This window comes from Schistocerca nitens, chromosome 1 (genome assembly GCF_023898315.1).
Source record: "Schistocerca nitens isolate TAMUIC-IGC-003100 chromosome 1, iqSchNite1.1, whole genome shotgun sequence".
Classification (NCBI taxonomy): domain Eukaryota; kingdom Metazoa; phylum Arthropoda; class Insecta; order Orthoptera; family Acrididae; genus Schistocerca; species Schistocerca nitens.
This window is the reverse complement of record NC_064614.1, coordinates 1,204,017,658-1,204,039,157: the sequence shown is the minus strand read 5'-3', so window position 1 is coordinate 1,204,039,157 and position 21,500 is coordinate 1,204,017,658. Positions and strand designations below refer to the sequence as shown.

The 21,500-nt window shown below is 40.6% G+C and overlaps 1 protein-coding gene across 1 annotated transcript in view; it reads left to right on the top strand.

Annotated features, from left to right (window-relative positions):
* Positions 1–21,500, top strand: part of LOC126239574 (trichohyalin-like) — a 155,688-nt gene that overhangs the window by 39,574 nt on the left and 94,614 nt on the right. Inside the window, exon 4 of the mRNA XM_049947871.1 lies at positions 18,746–18,855. Coding sequence (XP_049803828.1) covers positions 18,746–18,855 — 110 coding nt within the window. The remainder of the gene's footprint in view (positions 1–18,745; positions 18,856–21,500) is intronic.

Below are 21,500 nucleotides of genomic sequence, written 5' to 3'. Positions count from 1 at the left end.
TTCTATGAGCAGGCAGGCCTACCTTTCTCTTACTTTCCAAAATCTGCGGAAACTCTCATGGATACCTTGCAGAGCTACTAGATAATTGACTCAATTACTTTATCATCTTGAAATATATTTCATGCATTAGAATGCAAGTTTTCTCAGTGAATTTTAATGTCTTCCCAGGTTATCAGCCTAGTCAAGGCATCATTCTGTGGCAATCTTTCAATAAGTTTCCTACTTGTCACCTTCAGGCAAAGTGTCGGGTTCATATCCAGGCTCCTCTGCCTCGTCTGCAACAGTTGGGCCAGTTGCACACCTCTGGAAGTGGTGTTGTGGATGGTGGTGGGGCATGCAAGAGATGGGGGATGGTGGTGGGGAGACAACTGGCATATTGGAGGATCCTGGTGTTGCATGATGGTGCTGCCTGTCTGTTCAATCTGATGCCTTCGCCACTTTCCAACCAGAGCACTCTTTATGGATTCTTGGTGGCACCACATCCCATGTGGAGCTCAGTTGGAAATTGCTACCCCCTTATTACAGTCATCGTGGGCCTGTATCTCTACAGCCTTTTTGATGATCGAGTACCAGAACATGTTCATCTGGCACAACACTTCTATCCATTCAAAATCAACATTATGTTCTTCATTGAGGCTGTACCACTGCAGATGTTTCCATTTGCGCAGATTCAGTGGTGTATTTCACAGTGCTGCTCAGAACATGTCAGAAGCATTCATCTGTCAGAAGACAAATCTGTAGTGGCAGAGCACAGCCTCCGTGGAGGTCATACCGGTATGTTTGATTTTGAACAGACAGAGGTGTTGTGCCAGATGAACAGGTTCTGGGAATCGATCATCAAGAAGGCAGTGGAATTATGGATCCATGATACCGATATGTTTGATTTTGAACAGAGGTGTTGTGCCAGATGAACAGGTTCTGGGAATCGATCATCAAAAAGGCAGTGGAATTATGGATCCATGATGACCTTGTCAATGGCAATAGCGGTTTCCAACTGAGGTTCAGGTGGGATGTAACACTAACAAAAGTGCTCTGATGTGAAAGTGGAAAAGGCAGCAGATGGAATAGATGCACAACAACAGGACACGACCCCATGACCCTCCAACAAGCTGGGAGTTACCCCTACCACCACTGCCTGCCATTCCCCACACACCACCATCTACAGAACACCTCCTGGAGGTGTGTGAATGGCGCATCTGTGGCAGATTAGGCAGAGGCACATGCAGTCCAGCAGCTATAAAGATACAAACTGGGTGTGAACCCAACACTTTGCATGAAGGTGATGAGTGCCCTAGGTGAATTAGGCACAAGACCAAAGCACGCAAAGACGCAGGTACCACAACACGCAGCGAAGCATTTTTGGTGAAAAGGAGGATAACACCATACCTAGCCATGAGGCGGTAACGCAAAGCGTAGTAGTTCTGCAACAGATCAGAAGTCTTAGTGGACGGACGATCTGGCCAACCCTTTTGAATACATCGTAAAACCCGGGAGAGGGTAGGGTCAGAACCCGTAGCAGCCACCAGCCAGTCCCCGGTGATGGGGAACCTGTCCATAACCCACTGCTCGGCAACATCCAGGTGGAAACACAAAAGTTCGTCCCTATCGAATGCCAGATCAGGACCCATGGGAAGGCGAGACAGTGCATCAGCATTCGCATGTTGAGCTGTCAGCTGGAAATGAATCTCATAATTGAAACGAGACAAGTAAAGAGCCCAACGCTGGAGGCGGTGTGCAGCCTTGTCGGGAAGTGACGTTGATGGATGAAACAAGGAAACAAGTGGTTTGTGATACATAAAAAGATGAAATTTGAATCCATAGAGAAAAACACTAAACTTATGAAGAGCATAAATAATGGCCAAAGCTTCTTTTTCATTTTGAGAATACTTTTGTTGGGCATCCGTTGAGCGTTTTGGAGGCATAAGCAATGGGTTGTTCAGAACCGTCAGAAAAACAGTGCGCAAGGACTGCACCGACATCGTATTGAGAGGCGACCATGGCAAGAACAAGATGTTGGCCAGGTCGATAAGTAGCCAGGCACGGGGCCTGTTTCAGCATAGTCTTCAATTTCTGGAAAGCCGCATCGCATGACGCGGACCAGTGAAAAGCCACGTTTTTATGCAACAGGTGATGCAATGGCTGAGCCATCAAAGCAGCAGATGGTAAAAACTTGTGATAGTATGCTATTTTCCCCAAGAAGGCCTGCAGTTTCTTAACGGATGTAGGGTGAGGAAGGGCATAGATCACAGCGACAGTTTGCTGAAGCGGACGAATACCATCCCGAGAGTGTTGAAACCCCAAGTACATGATAGATGCCTGAAAAAATTTTTATTTCTGAAGATTACACTTAAGACTGGCAGTCTCTAAGACATGAAAAAGTGTGCGGAGATTTTGAAGATGTTCGTCAGTGGTGGAACCAGTGACAACAATGTCGTCCTGGTAATTTATGCACCCAGGGACAGTGAGCAATAATTGTTCCAAGAATCACTGAAAAGAGCAGGGGCGCTGGCAACCCCGAAAGGCAATCGTTGGTATTGATAGAGGCCGAAAGGCATGTTAAGGACCAGAAACTGCCGGGAAGCAGCGTTGAGAGGAATTTGATGATAAGCTTCTGACAGGTCAAGTTTAGAAAAATACTGGCCTCCAGCAAGTTTAGTGGACAATTCTTCAGGTAGAGGCATAGGGTAAGTGTCGATAAGGCATTGAGCATTTACAGTGGCTTTGAAATCACCACAGAGACGAATATCACCATTTGGCTTAGCAACGATGACAGGAGAGGACCACTCACTGGAAGTGACAGGAAGCAAGACCCCTAAAGCAGTGAGACGATCCAGCTTCTGTTTGACCTGATCATGAAGGGCCACAGGAATGGGCTGAGCCGGAAAAAACTTAGGCCGAGCAGTGGGTTTGAGCATGATACGAGCTTCAAAGTTGTTTTCACAGCCTAACCCAGTAGAAAAAAGGGATGAAAATGTCGTCGACAAGGAATCCAGTTGAGCATAAAGAATAGCATCAGAGACAATATTGACAGAGTCATCTATGGAGAACCCCAAAACACGAAAGGCATTGAAACCAAAAAGTTTCTACGCATTACTATGGTCGACCACAAATATGGGAACAGTGTGAACGACAGATTTGTAAGATACCTCAGCATCAAATTGTCCCAAGAGAGAAATTTTCTGTTTATTGTAAGTCCGTAATTGCCTAGTGACAGGTGACAGGATTGGAGAACCCAACTGAAGTTACATCTGAGAATTGATGACAGTGGCAGCTGAACCAGTATCCACCTGCATGCGAACATCTCGACCAAGTATTTGGACAGTGAGGAATAACGTCCCTGAAAGGGAAGAGTTACAATTGACAGACAACACAGAATCAGAATCAGCGTCATGTTCATGAACATCATGTATGTGGTTGGATTTGCAAACAGTGGACACATGACCCTTTTTTTTTTTTTGCATTTGTGACACAAGGCCCAACGTTGTGGACAATCTTCTCGTGAATGTTTCGTAAAACACCGTGGACATGAAGGAAGTTGCCATGGGTTTTGCTGCAGTTCCTTAGAGGTTTGTTTACGGTTAGGCCAAGGCTGCGCTTGGGAGCGTACTGCGGCCACATCAGCCAGCGGGGACACGCCACACGCTTCGTCAACATCGCACAAAGGTTGTATTTCCCCGATGTTGCCCCATGGCTCTATTTGCGCTCCAGCGGCACGAATATTTCAAAAGATTGAGTGATTGATAGGACTTCATCTAGAGTCAGATTTTCCAACTGAAGGGCATGTTGCCTAACTTCTTTGTTGGGCACCAATCGGATAATAGCATCCCGTACCATGGAATTGGCGTAGGATTCTTTGTGAACTTCAGTAACAAATTGACACTTTCTATTGAGGCCGTGAAGTTCAGCAGCCCAAGTGCGATAGGATTGATTCGGTTGTTTTTGATAACGATAAAAAGCAACACGAGAGGCTACCACATGCATTTGCTTTTGAAAATAGACTGACAGAAGTGAGCACATTTCAGCAAAGGACAAAGGTGCAGGATCTTCCAAAGGAGCCAATTGCAACAACAACCGATACATTTGAGGTGAAATCCATGAAAGGAACAGAGACATATTTGTTCATCCGCGACATGAAATGCCAAGAAGTGCTGTCGAAGACGTTTTTCGTAATCAGACCAGTCTTCCGCTGTCTTGTCGTAAGGAGGAAAAGTAGGTAGAGACAACGACGAGAGACACCCCGCATTTGATGCCGCGAAGAAATCACGAATCGCATTTGTGAGAAGCATTTGCTGTTCTATGAGACCTTGCAATAGTTGCTCTAAAGTAGCCATGGAAACTTGTGGGTCAACGATGGAAAAGAAAAATCACTACCTTGTCGCCAATTGTAATAACTTCAAGTTGAACAAATATATTTCAAGGAAGACGCAATACATGAAAGTCACAGATCAAGTAAACAGAATAAGATGTGTGTCCACTTTAACAGTCAAATCATAACTGAGTCCAAATCTAGCGGCCGCTGGCTGGCTGGCCGCTTAGGTGGCGCTGCTGCTGCATGGCTGGCAGACAGCACCGCATGTAGAGGACGCGCATAACTGTGTGGTGGCACTTTGAAAGATCGGCGAGTCACAACAATAAATTTGTTGTCAGATTACACCCTTGTCATAATGGACCATTCCCATTTGATTTATTTAATGTTATACATTTATTTGTGTTCTATTTTCATTAACTGTGCCTTATGCCAACCGACTCTTGAACAATTTCTTATGAGCACAATTTTGTGGCATACAATCAGATCCCTGTGTTTGTAAATGAGCCACTGGTTGTTGTGTAGTAGCAAACTATTTCATTTGATAATTAATATCACACATTCTTTTGCTGCTAAAAACCACCCAGCACATATGAAGGTGCATTCCAGTTTGTCTCAAACTTCCATTTCATATTAAATCAGTCACTGGGGATATGACCGATTTCAAAAAATGGCTGAAATTTTATCTTTTGAATAGCTCTTTCTATTCTTTACACAGGATTTTTTGGCAGTGTGTAACAATTAGTACAATGTGTTTAATTTTAATTGCTATAAAAACTGACTTTATAGCACTGGCATATCAACTGGTGGCAGAATGCTTTTTATGTGTAATGGCATGTAATACTTATAATTTGTTTGCATAATCATTATTACTACTGCAATCTGTTTGTTGTTTAAACATTTGAACCTCATGTGTCTGTTTATTTATGATTTACTTCGTAAGCCACATGACCATTTAGACATGGTTATTACTGCAATAATTCTACATCCTTGCAATAAACTCACATCAAGCATCTATGGAACATGAAAATAAATAAACAAAAGAAAATATCTTCTGGAATGAACTGATGCAACCAGAGTTGCAATACTACTTACCAAATAGAAGAAATTTATCAAAAATTACCATCATCATCATCATCTTGGACAGTTTCCAGCCACTGGCTGGGTCTGTCGGGAACACAAGCCTCTCCATCGTGTTCTGTCTTTCCACCATTCCCCCTCTTCCACCTTCGTCCAGTTCTCTCCTCTTCTCGTCACACATTCCTTCACTCCCTTCACCCATCTATCTCTTGGTCTTCCTCTGGGCCTCTTCCCCTCCAGTTGCAGATCAAACATCCTCTTTGTAATTCTTCCCTCATCCATTCTCTTCATGTGTCCATACCACTGCAGTCTTGATTTTTCTATCCTGTCCTGTACTGGTTCCTCCTTTAGTCTTTCCCTCACATACACATTTCGCAATCTGTCTCGTCTTGTTACACTCAACCTGCTCCTCTGGAACTTCATTTCACTAGCCTGTATTCTACTTTTGTCGCTTTTGTGCATTACCCATGTCTCACTTCCGTATGTCAATATGGGGACAAAGTAGGTTCGGTATATAATTCCCTTGGATTTCTGTGGCACCTCCTTGCTCCAAATAAGCCCCCTAATGCATTTGTAGAACTGCCCTGCTTTTCTGCACCTTTCATTTATTTCCATTGCGTTTCCCCCCTTACTTTCAATCATGCTTCCCAGGTACTTGAAGTTCTCTACCACTTGTAGTTTTTCCCCTCCACAAGTTATATCCACATTTGGCCTATTCTTCTTCCTTGTTGTGACAATTATTTCACTTTTCTTTGCAGAGAAATGCATTCCATATTGTGCTGCCGTTGCCTCCCATACATCTAACTGCTCTAGCACCTCCTTCTCGCAATTTCCCCATAACATCAGGTCATCGGCAAAAAGCACTGCTTTCATTTTATGATCTCCAATTGCATCTGATACTTGCTGTAGGATTTCATCCCTAACAATAATAAACAATAAAGGCGAAAGTGCACTTCCCTGTCGCAGCCTATTTTCCAGCTTGAACCATGCAGTACGTTCCCTCCCCACTTTCACACAACTCTCACTTCCCTCATACATTTTTCTGACTTTTCGTGTTATCTTTTCATCTATCCCTTTTGCGTTAAGCACATCCCAGAGCTTGTCCCTACAGATACTGTCATACGCCTTCTCAATATCTAAAAAGGCCATGATTAAGTCCTTCCCGTACTCATAGTGCCTTTCCTGCAGTTGCCTTACCGCAAATATGAGGTCCGTTGTTGATCTTCCCGGTCTGAAACCGTACTGCTCCTCTTGCAGTCTACTTTCAATACTGCTTCTTATTCTCTTCTCCAGGATCTTTTCATAGATTTTTCCACAGTGGCATAGCAGGGTGATTCCTCTGTAGTTCTCACATCTCCTTTTATCCCCTTTCTTGAAGATCGGGACTATAATTCCTTTCTTCCAATCCTCAGGAATTCTGTTCTCCTTCCACACCACCCTCAGCACTCTGTATAGCCACTGGGTTCCTACTACTCCTGCTGCTCGTATCATATCCACTGTTACTTCGTCCCAGCCTGGTGCCTTGCCCCCTTTCATCCTCTTTATGGCTTCTTCCACTTCATTCCAAGTTAGATCATCAATTTCCCCACTATTATAATCGTCTGCTGCCTTAGGCTCTCCATTGCTGTTAGTTACCCGCTTGGTGGCATTCAACAGATCTTCAAAGTACTCCTTCCAAATCTTTTTGAGGTCATGCATTTCCTCCACAACTCTGCCATTATTATCCATGATCCTCAGGCACTCGCTTCTGTCGTTCCTCTTATTTCTTACCATGGTGTAAAGTACTTTTTTGTTCCCTTCACTGTCCTCTTCTAACATTCTTGTCCATTTTTCCATCCACTTCTTCTTCTCCGTCCTTACTATGGTCTGTGCCGCTTTCTTGCTTTCCTTATATTTTACCCTAGCTTCCTCTGTTCGGGTCTGGAACCATTCTCTGAAGGCTTTGTTCTTTCGAAGTACTGCCTCTTTACGTATGTTGTTCCACCATGGGGTTTCCTTACTTCTCCTCTTTGTGCTAGTTCTTCCGCACACAGTCTCAGCTGCCTCAACTAGAGCCCTCTTAAAATCTCCCCATTCTTCTTCCACTGTTCTTACCATCACAAAACTAATACATTGGGAATATATTCCTAAATGACAAAAACCTCTTTTGAACTGCAGGTTTATATTGTCGCAGAAGAAGCTGAGTAGGACTGTGGGGTAGTGGTTATTACTGCAATAATTCTACAAACTCACATCAAGCATCTATGGAACATGAAAATAAATAATAAATAATAAAATGATACTAAACTGTTGCATGGAGAGTCATGAGTTCAAATCTCACCTGGACTGTACAATTTTAATTTATATATTCGGCTAGAGTACGTTCTAGAAGTATCCACAAATGTCAAGAATCATTGTACTGGAATGTTCTGTAGCTGTATATATACTGTATGTGCTCTCGCTGGAGGCAGTTCGCTCCGTGCTCTTCTATGTGTAAGTGCTGAATAAACCTTTGTTAAGTGACGTTACTGTTCGTCATTCATGTAAATACACCTTCTTGTACATGACATTATTCTGGGGGAGACGCTGGGTATTGGAACTTGTGATAGTGCACATTATAGACAACAAAGTGGCTCCCATCAGGCCACGACAGAGCCGATGTTTACATGGCAAGAAACCCGAGTTCGAGCCATATTCAACAGATCACAATCTACCGGAGACAGAAGAAGAAGAGGATGTTACGATGACAGCAGTGGTGTGCCACCACATGAGACATCCTTCCAGATGATGGCCAAGATCCAAACAAGTGGCTGAAGGTATATGAGCATATAGCCAAATTTAACAAATGGGATTACACCGTTTGTTTGGCTAACGTATTTTTCTACTTGGAGGGCACTGCCAAGCAATGGTATGAGAATAACAAGCAGAAGATCACAAGCTGGGAAGTATTCCAGGCGGAACTGCGCAAGTATTTCAGCAACACACAACGACACAAGTGCAAGGCTGAAGATAAATTAAAGTACAGGGCACAGTGTCCAGGAGAAACTACAGCATTCTACATTCAAGACATCTTGGAGCTGTATAAAATAGTGGATCCTAGAATGAAGAGGGAAGACAACGTTGCACATCTCATGAAGGGTGTTGCTGAGGACATGTATCAAGCCCTACTCCTGAAGGAAGTTTCAACAGCAGACGACTTCATAAAATGGTGCAGGTATATTGAGACAATGCATCAATAAACATTACATGCAAAAACTTTGAACAGCTTCCAAACATCGTATTGATGTCTGTGATGGAGCAAGCAACTGATTTCACAAGTGTTCTTTGTCAGATAGTGAGAAAGGAAGTTCAGAAGGCACTTGGATTGCACGGCGAGCAAAAAACTGAGACGTTTCATGGGTTGTAAGGGAGTAAGGGAGGAAGTGGAACAGACATTGAACCCAATCTCTCATCCTTCATTTCCCTTTAAAATGGAGAAAAAGTTGAAACCCAGGTGAAGTTGTGTTCCTACAATGCCGCATGAGGGACCTGTTTGGGCACAAAGGAAAACTGACATCTGGAGGACCCAGGATAACCAACCAGTGTGTTTCCACTGCAGACGACTGGGACATGTTGTATGCTATGGTAGAGAAAGGTGTCAGATATTGGATGATGCCTGCACCAGAAGACAGCAGACCGATCATAGTTGAAACCAACTCCAGGACGACAAAGATGAACAAGAAGATGTGGGTGCAGGACGAGGTATGTCACCACCGCCGCAAGCTAGCCACTGGAAAGGGCGCTCCCCAACACACCAATCAAGGCCTCCATCACTGTTTAGAAACTCCAGCCGATCACCTAGCCCCCACAACCTGGAAAACTAAAGGGTGCGACCTTCCTTGGAAGTGAGGCCGCCAAAGAGAAAACTCCTCCACCATCGATCACTACAAAAATGATAGGAAACTACGTTGATATCCTCATGGATGGCCAACCATCCCAAGCCTTTGTGGACTCTGGAGCATCATATTCAGTCATTTAAGAGAAGCACCATTGTCAGTTGCAGAAAACCATATTCATCGACAGCAAAACATCTTTGCTGAAGATGGCTGATGGGAAATATGTAAAACCTACAGGAAGATGTACCATTCATGTGGGTGTAAGTGGTCATACACAGCCCTTAGAATTCATCGTCTTACAAGAGTGTAGTCATGACATCATTCTTGGATGGGACTTTTTGAAAGCTTATCAGGCAATTATAGATTGTGGTGGCTCGAAGATAATGCTAGATGAGATGAGATACTGTGGACAGGAAGATGCGCATCCGAGTGTGTGGAGACTATGTGTGCTGAATGAAGTGATCATTCCTGCAGTCAGCACTAGAAAGGTAACTGTCACATGTCGCACCATGCATCAACCCATGGATCTTGTAGTGGAATGTAAGAGAAGCATACCACTGAAGAATAACTTGGTCGTCCCAGCCTCTGTCATCTCCTTTAAGAACGGATTCGGTGAATTGTGGATAGCTAACTGTTGCCGAGAACTGCAGTTCATTCCAAGACATATGTGCATAGCAAATGCTGAGCCATTAATTGAAGGACAGATGAGCATCATAGAAACCTCCCATGTCGAGTCTGTGGGTGAAATTAGTGCTACCACTACGAGACAAGATCTCCTAGCTTGACTGTCACCAGATCTCACTAAGGAACAACAGGAGATGCTACTAGCCATTCTTCAAGAGTTCTCTGAATGCTTCAGTCCACAGGTGAACAGCAAATTAGACAAATCGATGGTGAAGCACCGGATTAGCACTGGAGACCATCAACCAATAAGCCAGAGAGCATACCTTCTGTCAGCAACAGAACGTCAAATAATTTGCGATGAGATAGAGAAAATGATGAAGAGTGGCATCATTCAGCCTTCGCAGAGCCCGTGGTCATCTCCAGTGGTCCTCGTCAGGAAGAAGGATGGCAGTTGTCACTTTTGTGTTGATTCGAGGAAGCTTAATAAGGTAACTAAAAAGGACGTTTACCCTTTTCCATGAATTGACAATACACTAGATTGTCTGAAGGGGGCTAAGTTTTTCTCAACCATGGACATGTACTCGGGATACTGGCAAATTGAAGTAGATGAGGCTGATCATGAGAAAACTGCATTCATCACCCCTGAGGGCCTGTATGTGTTTAAGGTAATGCCGTTTGGTTTGTGTAATGCACCAGCAAATTTTGAACGGATGATGGATAATCTTCTACGTCACCTGACGTGGACGATGTGTCTTTGTTATTTAGATGACATTATAGTGTTCTCAGAGACATTTGATGAACATATAAAAAGACTGAGGGCCATTCTTAAGTGTCTCCAACAAGTTGGACTGAAACTTAATCTGAGAAAGTGTTTCTTTGGAGGAAAAGAAATGAAAGTACTTGGACACCTTGTGTCAAACAAAAGTGTGCAACCAGACCCAGAAAAGGTGAGATCTATAACAGAATTTCCTATTCCTAAAAGTGTTAGAGATGTGAGAAGCTTCCTCTGATTATGTTCTTATTACCGTCATTTTATCAAAGGCTTTTGTATCAAAGACAGGTCACTCTAAGAGTTGTTAAAAGCCAATGCTAAATTTATCTGGGGTGGTGCTCAACAAGAATCTTTCGATCTGCTGCAAAAAGCTCTGATGTCTGACCCTGTACTTGGTCTGTATGATGAGAGAGCCCCTACAGAACTACACACGGATGACAGTGGGTATGTGATCAATGCTGTTCTGGTGCAAATTTCAGACAGAAAAGAGAAGGTTATATCCTATGCTCCTAGGACACTTACAAAAGCTGAGAGAAACTACTCAACTACAGAAAGAGAATGTCTTGCTGTGATCTGGGCCATGTCCAAATTTTGACAGTACTTTATGGAAGTCCATTCACAATTGTTACAGACCATCATTCACTTTGTTGTCTGACAGGTCTTAAGGATCCAACAAGACGACTCACCAGGTGGGCACTATGTCTTCAAGAGTATGACATTACCATAGTGTACAAAAGTGGACAAAAACACCAAGATGCCAACTATCTCTAAAGAAACCCTGTGCAAGACCATCAAGACTTTGATGAAGATAGTGACTGTCTTGCTGTACTCCAGGATCTCTTTGCTGAGCTGGAGAAGAACGCCAAGATATCCCAAATTATGCTTACCTTAAATCACCAGAGGATGTGAAAGGACAATTTAAGGTAGTTAATGTATTACATTGCAAGAAAAACTTGATCCTTTTGGAAAGAGGTGGCTACCAATGATTCCTAAACACATACGCGTAGATGTTCTGCAGAAATTCCCTGACACACCTGAGGTTGGACATTTATGGTTTAATAAGACATACGATAGGATCTGCAAGAGATTTTTCGGGCCAGGTTTATTGAGGGGCGTCCATCACTATGTGTCACACTGTCGAGAGTGCCAGAGGAAAAAGGCAGTCCCTCAGAAACCACCTGGCTGACTCATACCAATTCCACCAGCTGAAATGCCTCTCCAGCGTGTTGGGATTGACCTCCTCAGACAATTTCCAACATTTACTAGTGGCAATTGATGGATTATTTATTGTTTGCACTGATTATCTGACATGCTATGCCATTACAAAAGCCGTGAAAACAGCCGAAGGATATGAGGTAGCCAAATTCATTGTGGAAGATATTGTATTAAAACACTGTGCTCAAAGGTCATTAATTACGGAATTTTTCAATCAAATCTTGTGACAGAGATAAACCGTCGGTGCAACATTACTCATCACATGATGACTGCCTACCATCCGCAAACTAACGGGCTTACTGAATGCCTTAATATTATCTTGGTCGACAGGCTATCAATGTTCACCAATGTTGAGCAGAGCGACTGAGATGAGGTGCTACCTTTTGTGACATTTGCCTACAACACTGCCAAACAAGACACCATGGGGTTTACACTGTGGACACTGTGGACAGAACGTTTTTGTAGCTACTGAAACAGATGAAGACAGTCACAGAACATCATTATTGAAAGCAATTTATGCGTTCAAGCCCACCACTGAAACACGAATGGCCACAATACAGCGATAGACATGTAAAGGTAATTTTGCAGCAGGACAGTGCTCGACCCCATGTCGCAAAACCAGTCAAAATATACATGGAAATGTTGAAATAAGAAGTCGTATCCCTCCCACTGTATTCTCTATATGTTGCTCTCTCTCTGACTACCACCTTTTTTGATCAGTGGCATACAGTCTGGCTGACCAGCACTTCTGCTTATATGAACAAGTGCAAAATTGAATCGATTCATGGATCCCCACAAAAGACGTCCATTTCCTCCACTACGGGATTTGTATGCTATCCAAAAGATGGGAGAATGTAGTGGCCAGCTATGGGCAATACTATGAATCATAATTTTTTTGTAAGTTTTACACAATAAAGGCTCGAACTTTGAGAAAAACCAGCGGAAGCAATGTTGTAGACCTAGTAGTACTTGTCTTAACTATGAGCCTATAATGCTCAGTGACATTACAAATATAAAGATTAGTGCAAAAATAAAATTGATTTACTGTTTGTGGAAATAATATGCAAAATTCACAGTGGTACACAATTTTAAATCTGTACACATTGTTCATTTACTAACAGCCAAAAGTGCTTCTGTTGTGTGCTTAGGCAGGCATTATAGGTGTTAAATATGAGCACACTGGGTCATAAGGCAGACATTTAGATGTCAGTCCACTTTGTCCCATAGGTGTCCATCATATCTTTTGTTTTAGCTCCACTATATGAGATATGCAATTCTTCAAATAATCCAGCTGGGGCTGTACCCTGTGTACTTGATGCATTCCCAAGAAAACAAATCATTGAGAGTTAAATCATGTGATAGCAGAAACCAGATGAGCATTGGCATGTCATCACTCTTGATGCAGTTGATCCAGGATTCTGGTGGAGTGTCATTCAGGTGTTTATGTGTAACTCAACGGAAATGAGAAGGAACACCATAGAAGGATACCCTAGTTAGCACTCCCAGCCAGAAAAGTGGGGCCAGTGACAGTGGACCCTATGAAGAAGAGAGGCCCATACACTTTTCACTGCACAAAGCATATTCACTTACGGCGAATCCTCTCAGGCTCCATAGGGACACAAGTTTTCTATATCACAGATGCTAACATTATGGTGACTGACCTCCACATTCAGAAATGACATTGCTCTTGATACGTTTGCAATCCACTCTATTGTAACAGTTTGGGGACTTCCATGCAGAAATTTGTGCATTTTGGCACTAACAAGGGGATCATTAGAAGTGTAAATAACAAATTTTGATGGGTCTCGGATATGTTTTAGAGGGACATGCCCCGAGTATGAGGCTACTCGCTTTTTTAGCGATGGGCCTTGGTTTTTGAGAAAACTGATTTTGAAGTTCACTGAGCCCTGTATTATGTATAATGTTAGCCATGTTCCAAAAAAGTGAGTGTGGTGTAGCAGTTAAGGTCTACAGCTACTATGCTGGAGGTACCCTGTTCAGGTCCTATCCACATTTTTTTTTTTTTTTTTTTTTTTTTTTTAAATCGGAGTAGAAGAATTTTTTTCCATTTTATTTTACAGAATATCAACAAACAATGTACATTGTGTGAAATCATTAAGAAATATTCAATTTTCCATAGTAATTTAATTTTCACGTCATTATTACAAAATCTTACTCACTATCACCTGCATCGCTTGCTATGCCACAACAGAAACCCGGGTGATATTTGTCATAAAAGCTACCAAAACACAATGTTTTACAGCACCAAGTGCATTTCATAAAAGCTACTGTCTTGCAGGCACATCTAGTTTTTAAGAGCAATACTGGAAAACATTGTTCATTTACATTCAAAAAAGTTTCTCTTTAATCCGTTAACTTTGATGCGAACCATGCATATTTGATCATATTCAAAAAAGCAGGTGCCCTGAATTGATGCAAAATTAATGGTTGTAGTTTTATGGAATTGTCCCTGGACATGATTGCTTTGTTGGTCTTCAACAAATCAGGAGCATTCTGAATTTTCTTTGTGAAAATTTTAACCTGTCAGCAAAAATATACATCACAAGGCTGGCAAAGTGGAGTACTCTTTGGTGGGATAACTTTTATGATGCAGGCGGACGCTTTTGTCTCATCCACAAAGATGTGATCATATATGGTCAGATCAGTCTGCCCTCCCCGCGTATCAATAATATATAGAAATTTTTCCTGCCCCACATATGGGAGAGCCACAGATTTTTAAAAAGTCTTCATACACCAGTTTCGTGAACTTCCCTGATTTCATGCGGGACACGGTTACATTTTTAAATTTGAGAGTTAATTCATCCACTATCTTCTGAACATTAGGGCAAAATTTTCCCAATAGTTCCTGCATACATAAAAAGACATAAGGGATCACCTTTCCTGATGCAGTTAGAGTGTACTGTGCTGTGTACAAATGACCTATCTTGTTTAAATATCTGCATGAGAACGGTTCTCACCCCTTTCTCCAAGAGGGATCTATTGTATATTGATTGATATTGACAGCCCGTTTCATTGGTGTTGATTATGTAGTTGAGGTTAAAATTACCAATAAGTATTTTTGTTTGTGTGTGGAATTCTTCCATAGCTACTATTGCTTTTTCCATCGTTGTACATTCTTTGAAACAGATGAACTTCATAATCTCCCTTTGCCTGATTTTATGCTTTTGTTTAAATCATTCAACCCAAGCGATGCTGGCCACGAAATTAAAAGTATCCAGTAAAAGTGGAACAGCACCATTCATCACCCATTGCTGTAAAGTTCTGGTTGTCACCTGCTCACGGAAGAAATTATATTATTTTCACAAGCCAGTCTCTCTCTTACAATGTATTTGACATATATTTTGATATGATTTACCTGTTCCAAATTCTGTCTCGCTTCGACGAACCATTCATACATCTCTTGATCGATAATGTTCCATTTATCATGACGAGGTCCACCTCATTTCCCATCCTCTTTTTATCGATATAGCATTGATTTATATTTTAATTGAGAGATGCCATGGGACTGCAAATTCCTTAGGCTCATTTTGGATGAGTTACTGCAAGAGCAACTGCTCATTCTTTGTAGGATAGAGGCACATAATCTGCTGGTTCATGTGTGAATTCATCGGCGATGAAATTGCCATCTCCCTCTACTCCCATATACTGCAAAGTAAGTTGCTTTATATTATGTAAATTCGTCTGCTAGAAAGAGAACATCCACACAAAAGTGAAAGTTACTGCCTCATACTTGTGCACCTCATCTTCATCGATGTTTATTAATTCATCGCCATTGATGATCCGTCTCCTGGCCAACAGGTCTTGTATTGTGATACATAATCTCATTGCCAATTGCCATTGAATTAGCAGAGATCAAGCTGGGTGGTGTATTTGTTAGAAGATTTAAATCATGAGCAACTTTTTGGCATATTTGATGGTGTTAGTGATTTTGCATCCCGATGGTTCATTCACTTCCTCTACCTCTGATGTATTTTCTTCTGACTGCACTTCTGTAGACACACTTGGGTCATCCATTTCACCATATTCTTCAAACACGCATGGCACTAACAATGAGTTGTGAGCAACAGACGTTGAAGACAAATGCAAAGTAGTGGTTTAGGAGCTAGGTCATCGCCGTTTGTTTAATCACGGCAATACATATTCATAAGACACAGAGGACCGTCCGTACGAACTCTGTGTGTTATGAAATTATATTGCTGTAGCCAAATAAAAGGCAGTGACCAATCTGATACACTGTTACAATACACAGAGTTTGCACAGAATGTCCGCATGGACAGTCTGCTTTCTGTTTGACCAAGCCCACAAAATTTAAACTTCTTAATAATTTCACACAATTTTGATGTTCTGTAAAATAAAATGGAAAAATGTTGGACTATTCTGATTTTAAAAAAAGCAAAAAACATGGAAAGTGCCCAAACACAGTACCTCAAGCGTGATAGCTGTAGACCTTAACCACTGTGCCACATTCACTTGGTTGGAACATGGCTAACATTAAGTGTATTACAGCGCACAGTGAACTTCAAAATCAATTTTTTTTAAAACCAAGGCCCATCAAAAAAAATGTGAATAGCTTCGTACTCAGGGCGTGTCCCTCTACAACATATCCGAGACCCATCAAAATCCGTTATTTACACATATGATGATCCCCTTGTAAGAAGACACTAATGTACTATGACTTGTCCACATGTTTCAGCTTTGAGTGAGCCATGATTTGTGTAGCTTACAGGGTGGATCCCCTCTTTTTTTTTAGTAGGTAATGTTGCTCTTAATTTTTCAACTGGCTCACATTGTTAGTTTCTGTGTACTCCTTACATGTACAAATGGCATCTTCTCCACTGTCTCCCTTAATGTCCCAGGTGACAAAGACTTTTTTATTGCAAAGACATAAGGAGTTTCAAAACTGTTGCACCAAATGATGTAAATTTTCTTTGAGATGAGTATTTATAAAGTTAGTTTGAAATTGTTGCACTCTGTCACAGCAGTCTCTGTTCACAAAATTCCATTATTCAAAATGCTTTTCCTGACTGCAAAATCATCATTACATAAATAACAGCAACAGCACTTCTGGTGATGAGTACATCAACTACACACAAATTGAGGACAACAAACTTATGAAAATTGTCTGTTATTGCATAACACTGTGGATCATGTATGCCTTTTCAGTAAAAACAAACTTATGGAGGTCGCTTGCCACAGGATTGTGTATACTATTTTAATGAAGAATAAACCAGGTTTGCAGTATTCATTTGAGTAAGCACACTGAAATTATTAATATGCCTGCAAGTCCATTTCAGAAATGTATATTTATCTCTGAGACCAGGGCATTATTTAATGTGTACTTCAAAGAGAAGGAAATGCATTCTTTCTTCTCATTATACTGCTGCTGCTGCTTACACCACCACCACCACCACCACCACCACCACCACCACTACTACTACTACTACTACTACTACTACTACTATTAAAGGAAATGCATTCTTTCTTCTCATTATACTGCTGCTGCTGCTGCTGCTTACACCACCACCACCACCACCACCACCACCACCACTACTACTACTATTAAAGGAAATGCATTCTTTCTTCTCATTATAGTGCTGCTGCTGCTTACACCACCACCACCACCACCACCACCACTACTACTGCTACTACTACATTGTATTACTATGTATGCTGATGAAACCTCTGGGGTTTGCTGGGCACGTAGTAATGATGGCCTAAATTCAGTGGTACAGAATTTGGTTGAAAAATCCCAAACACATTTTGAAAAAGAAAACCTGAGGGTCAATATTAACAAAACTAATTTAATTTATTTTAAGACAAGTGGCTCAAATAAAAATACTGTTGTAAATGAGGGCATTAAGGAAAATACCTGTTCAGAATGTAAATTTCTGGGGATATATATAGATGACACTTTCGTGGAATCAGCAAATAGATCATGTCTGTGGTAAAATAACATCTAGTCTGTATTTACTAAGGAGATTAGTTCAATATCTAGATATTGAACCAATAAAAATAGCGTATTTTGGGTTGGTGTATCCCCATCTATCTTATGGAATTGTATTATGGGGTGGGTGTAGGCAATATAATATAAGAAGGGTATTTGTATTGCAGAAAAGAGTAATAAGAACTATGGCAAAAGTAAGACCCAGAACTTAACGCAAAAAAGTGGTTATTAATTTTGATATTATGATTATCTATGCAGTATATATTTTTCAATCAATATTATTAGTGAAAAAAGACAAAAAAGTGACAAACAGGAATATGGAAATCCATGATTACGATACAAGGCACAAATCAGACTTTCATTTGGTGAGCAGAAGATTGAATCTAACAACAAATACCCCATTCATTAAGGGAGCAATATTTTATCATTCTCTGCCAAACAGCCTTCTGGTAGAATTTTTAAAAATGAGTTAAAAAAATGGCTTATATTGAAGTGCCCATACAGTATGGTGCTGACATGATTTGACCTCAGGAATGCTATGTTAAATATACTTAAATGATCTTTTACTTAATAGCATGTAATCTATGTATATTGTGTATCAATAATCTAAATGTAATTACTGTAACATTGTCCATGCATGTTAAATACATGTTTTGAGCTGTAAGATAAATAAATAAAAATAAATACTGCTACTGCTACTCACTATTCACTTTTCACTAATACTAAATTTCCTTTGAAAAAAAATTGTGCTGGATAAATTCAATTAAAAATAATAATTTTCATTGTAATTAACAGCAGCCTCATGAAATAGATTTAATAGTTTCAAATTTGAAGGGAAGCATACAATTTGTTGATGATTTTCATATATTTGGAACATAGAAAGTATTGTGAGAGATACCATTACAGTTTTTCATTTTTTTACTCAACAGATCGTGAACTGTTGTCTAAAGCTGTTTATGAGGAGTGGTATTTTCGCAAGTTAATGCAGGAGCGTGCAGCACGTGAGAGGGAGAGAATGAAACAAAAACAGCAACAAGAGGTGAGGATTTTGCATTGTTTGATAATGCCCAAGAAAAAATAATTTTCAAGGGAATTGTAGAATAGTTTTATAATTCTTTTTTAAAAAAAAGTTAAGTGTGGATCAATTAGCTATTCCATAGGATCTCCCACAGACAGTTAGTTTCTAGTTCTGTTGAAGCCATTAACAATTAATAAATAATAAGAAATTTTAGTGCTTGTATTATATCACTTTCTTCTGGTACTGTAAAGTTATAATTAAGATTTAGTCTGCTTGACAGTATGTGGTGTACATTAGGAAAAATAATATTGATTTCCAGTGTTGTACAGCTTAGTTGGAATGTTTTTCAAATAAAGTAATTATATTAAAAAGGAAAATTATCTCAAAAAACTGTAAAATTGAAATACAGAATTGCGGACAGTATTTACCTTCAGAAAAATGTAAGCACTGTTGATAGACACATACAAAAAAAAAGTACATATACTGTCCTGTCGGGAAGTTTTTTCTAAAAAAAGAAAGGTCAGGCCTCTCAGGCCACAGGATGAGATGCACCCACCTGTTGTGAGGATGAAATAACAAAGGGAGACAAAGATTTAGAGGGGGACTGTGGGAGAAGGGAGGGGGATGGGGAGGCATCAGAGAGAGAGAAAGATGTCAAAATAGTACTATTTGTCATAGCCTTTGTGTAGTAGCAGGCACTCAGATGTCTTGAGTCATAGACAGCACATATTGGGACTAGCAAAAATAATAATATAGAGCAGATCAGTGTGGGATAGCTCCAAAATTTTACTATATATGTTAGTATAATTGTATAATTAGTATTTTCAACAAGTGCACTGTTATCATATTTATATTGTATAAATGAGGGAACATATTGAACATATTATGTACTAACAGTTACATAGCTTTTTCCTAACCCACTAGCTATATTTAGACAAAATATAATATAGGTGAACAGTTCCACTATTACAGAAACCCATAAAATAAAGAAAGAATGTAAAGAAAGTGAAACTGTGAATTGTCTGTATTCCCAGAGGCATTACGTGGTCTAATACACTTAAACTAGGTATTCTGATCATAAAAGGTTGTGGCTTAGATTTCCTCTAGATAATAAAGCAAACACCGATCAGGAAAGAGTATTCCAATCCATCAACGAACAGAAGCTAAACAAAGTAATATCTAGATTACAATTAATAAACTGGATGAACTAATTGCGCCTAATATGGAAGCTAATGAGTCAACCAAAGCATTGATAAATATGGCAACTGAAATCATTGATGAAATATGCCCTAGACATTACCAGAAATATTGCAGGCTAAACTCCCATTCCAAAGTTGTATACACCACAAATAGATAATGCAAGGCTACAATATACTGTGTTCAATTTGTTAATGCTTTGTTGGAATAAAGTTGTGTTCAGTCTGTTGGTCATGTTGCACTTATACCTAATTACAACATGATTGGCAATGAGTGTGGTTCTGTTCTCCATACAACTTTCTACTCTAGTAGGACCTCCATTTATTCTCATGATGACTGATAGTGTTACAGAGGACATTTTATGTTGGTGGTTGAACAGCAAGCATGAAATTGCAGCAGCAGTTGCAGGTGCTGAACAATCAGACTCAGGCTTCTGTTTTGTGTAGTCAGCATGCTCCTTCATCTGTGTCATCTGCTCTTTTGTCCTCCATGGCCCCCATGGTTTACCTGCCTCCCTTTTCTACATACAATGAGTCCGTTGAGGAATGGGATGCATACAAGAAACATCTGCAACAACACTTCAAGATTTTCGGATTACTGACACTATTTTATGTTGTGCCTTGTTCCTTTCATAGATATCACCAAAAGAGTATCAAATCCTATGTCAGTTCACACCTTTGCAGGATCTGCCTCCTTTAATGATTGACCAAATTTGTGAACTTCTTTCAAAATACTGCTATAAGCGCACCCATGTTATTGCATCCCAGCTTGAGTTTTACCACTGTAGGGAGCAACCACATCAGTCCTATAGAGCATTGGTAGTGGAACTCCATGAGTTAAGTAGTCTTTATCATTTTGCATCTGATGTGCTTAAAGATCCTTATGCTGATTAGATGGAGGGAGGTGCTATCATTCGTTTGGTTCTGGATGCAAGAGCATACCTTCCATACTTGTATGATTAAATGATGATGGTGTCCTCTTGGGTAAAATATTCCAGAAGTGAAATAGTTGGCCATTCAGGTCTCCGGGCGGGGACTACTCAGGAGGACGTCGTTATCAGGGGAAAGAAAACTGGCGTTCTATGGATCGGAGCATGGAATGTCAGATCCCTTAATCGGGCAGGTGGGTTAGAAAATTTAAAAAGGGAAATGGGTAGGTTAAAGTTATATATAGTGGGAATTAGTGAAGTTCGGTGGCAGGAGGAACAAGACTTTTGGTCAGGTGGATACAGGGTTATAAATACAAAATCAAATAGGGGTAATGCAGGAGTGGGTTTAATAATGAATAAAAAAATAGGAGTGCGGGTAAGCTACTACAAACAGCATAGTGAACGCATTGTTGTGGCCAAGATAGACATGAAGTCCATGCCTACTACAGTAGAACAAGTTTATATGCCAACTAGCTCTGCAGATGATGAAGAAATTGATGAAATGTATGATGAGATAAAAGAAATTATTCAGGTAGTGAAG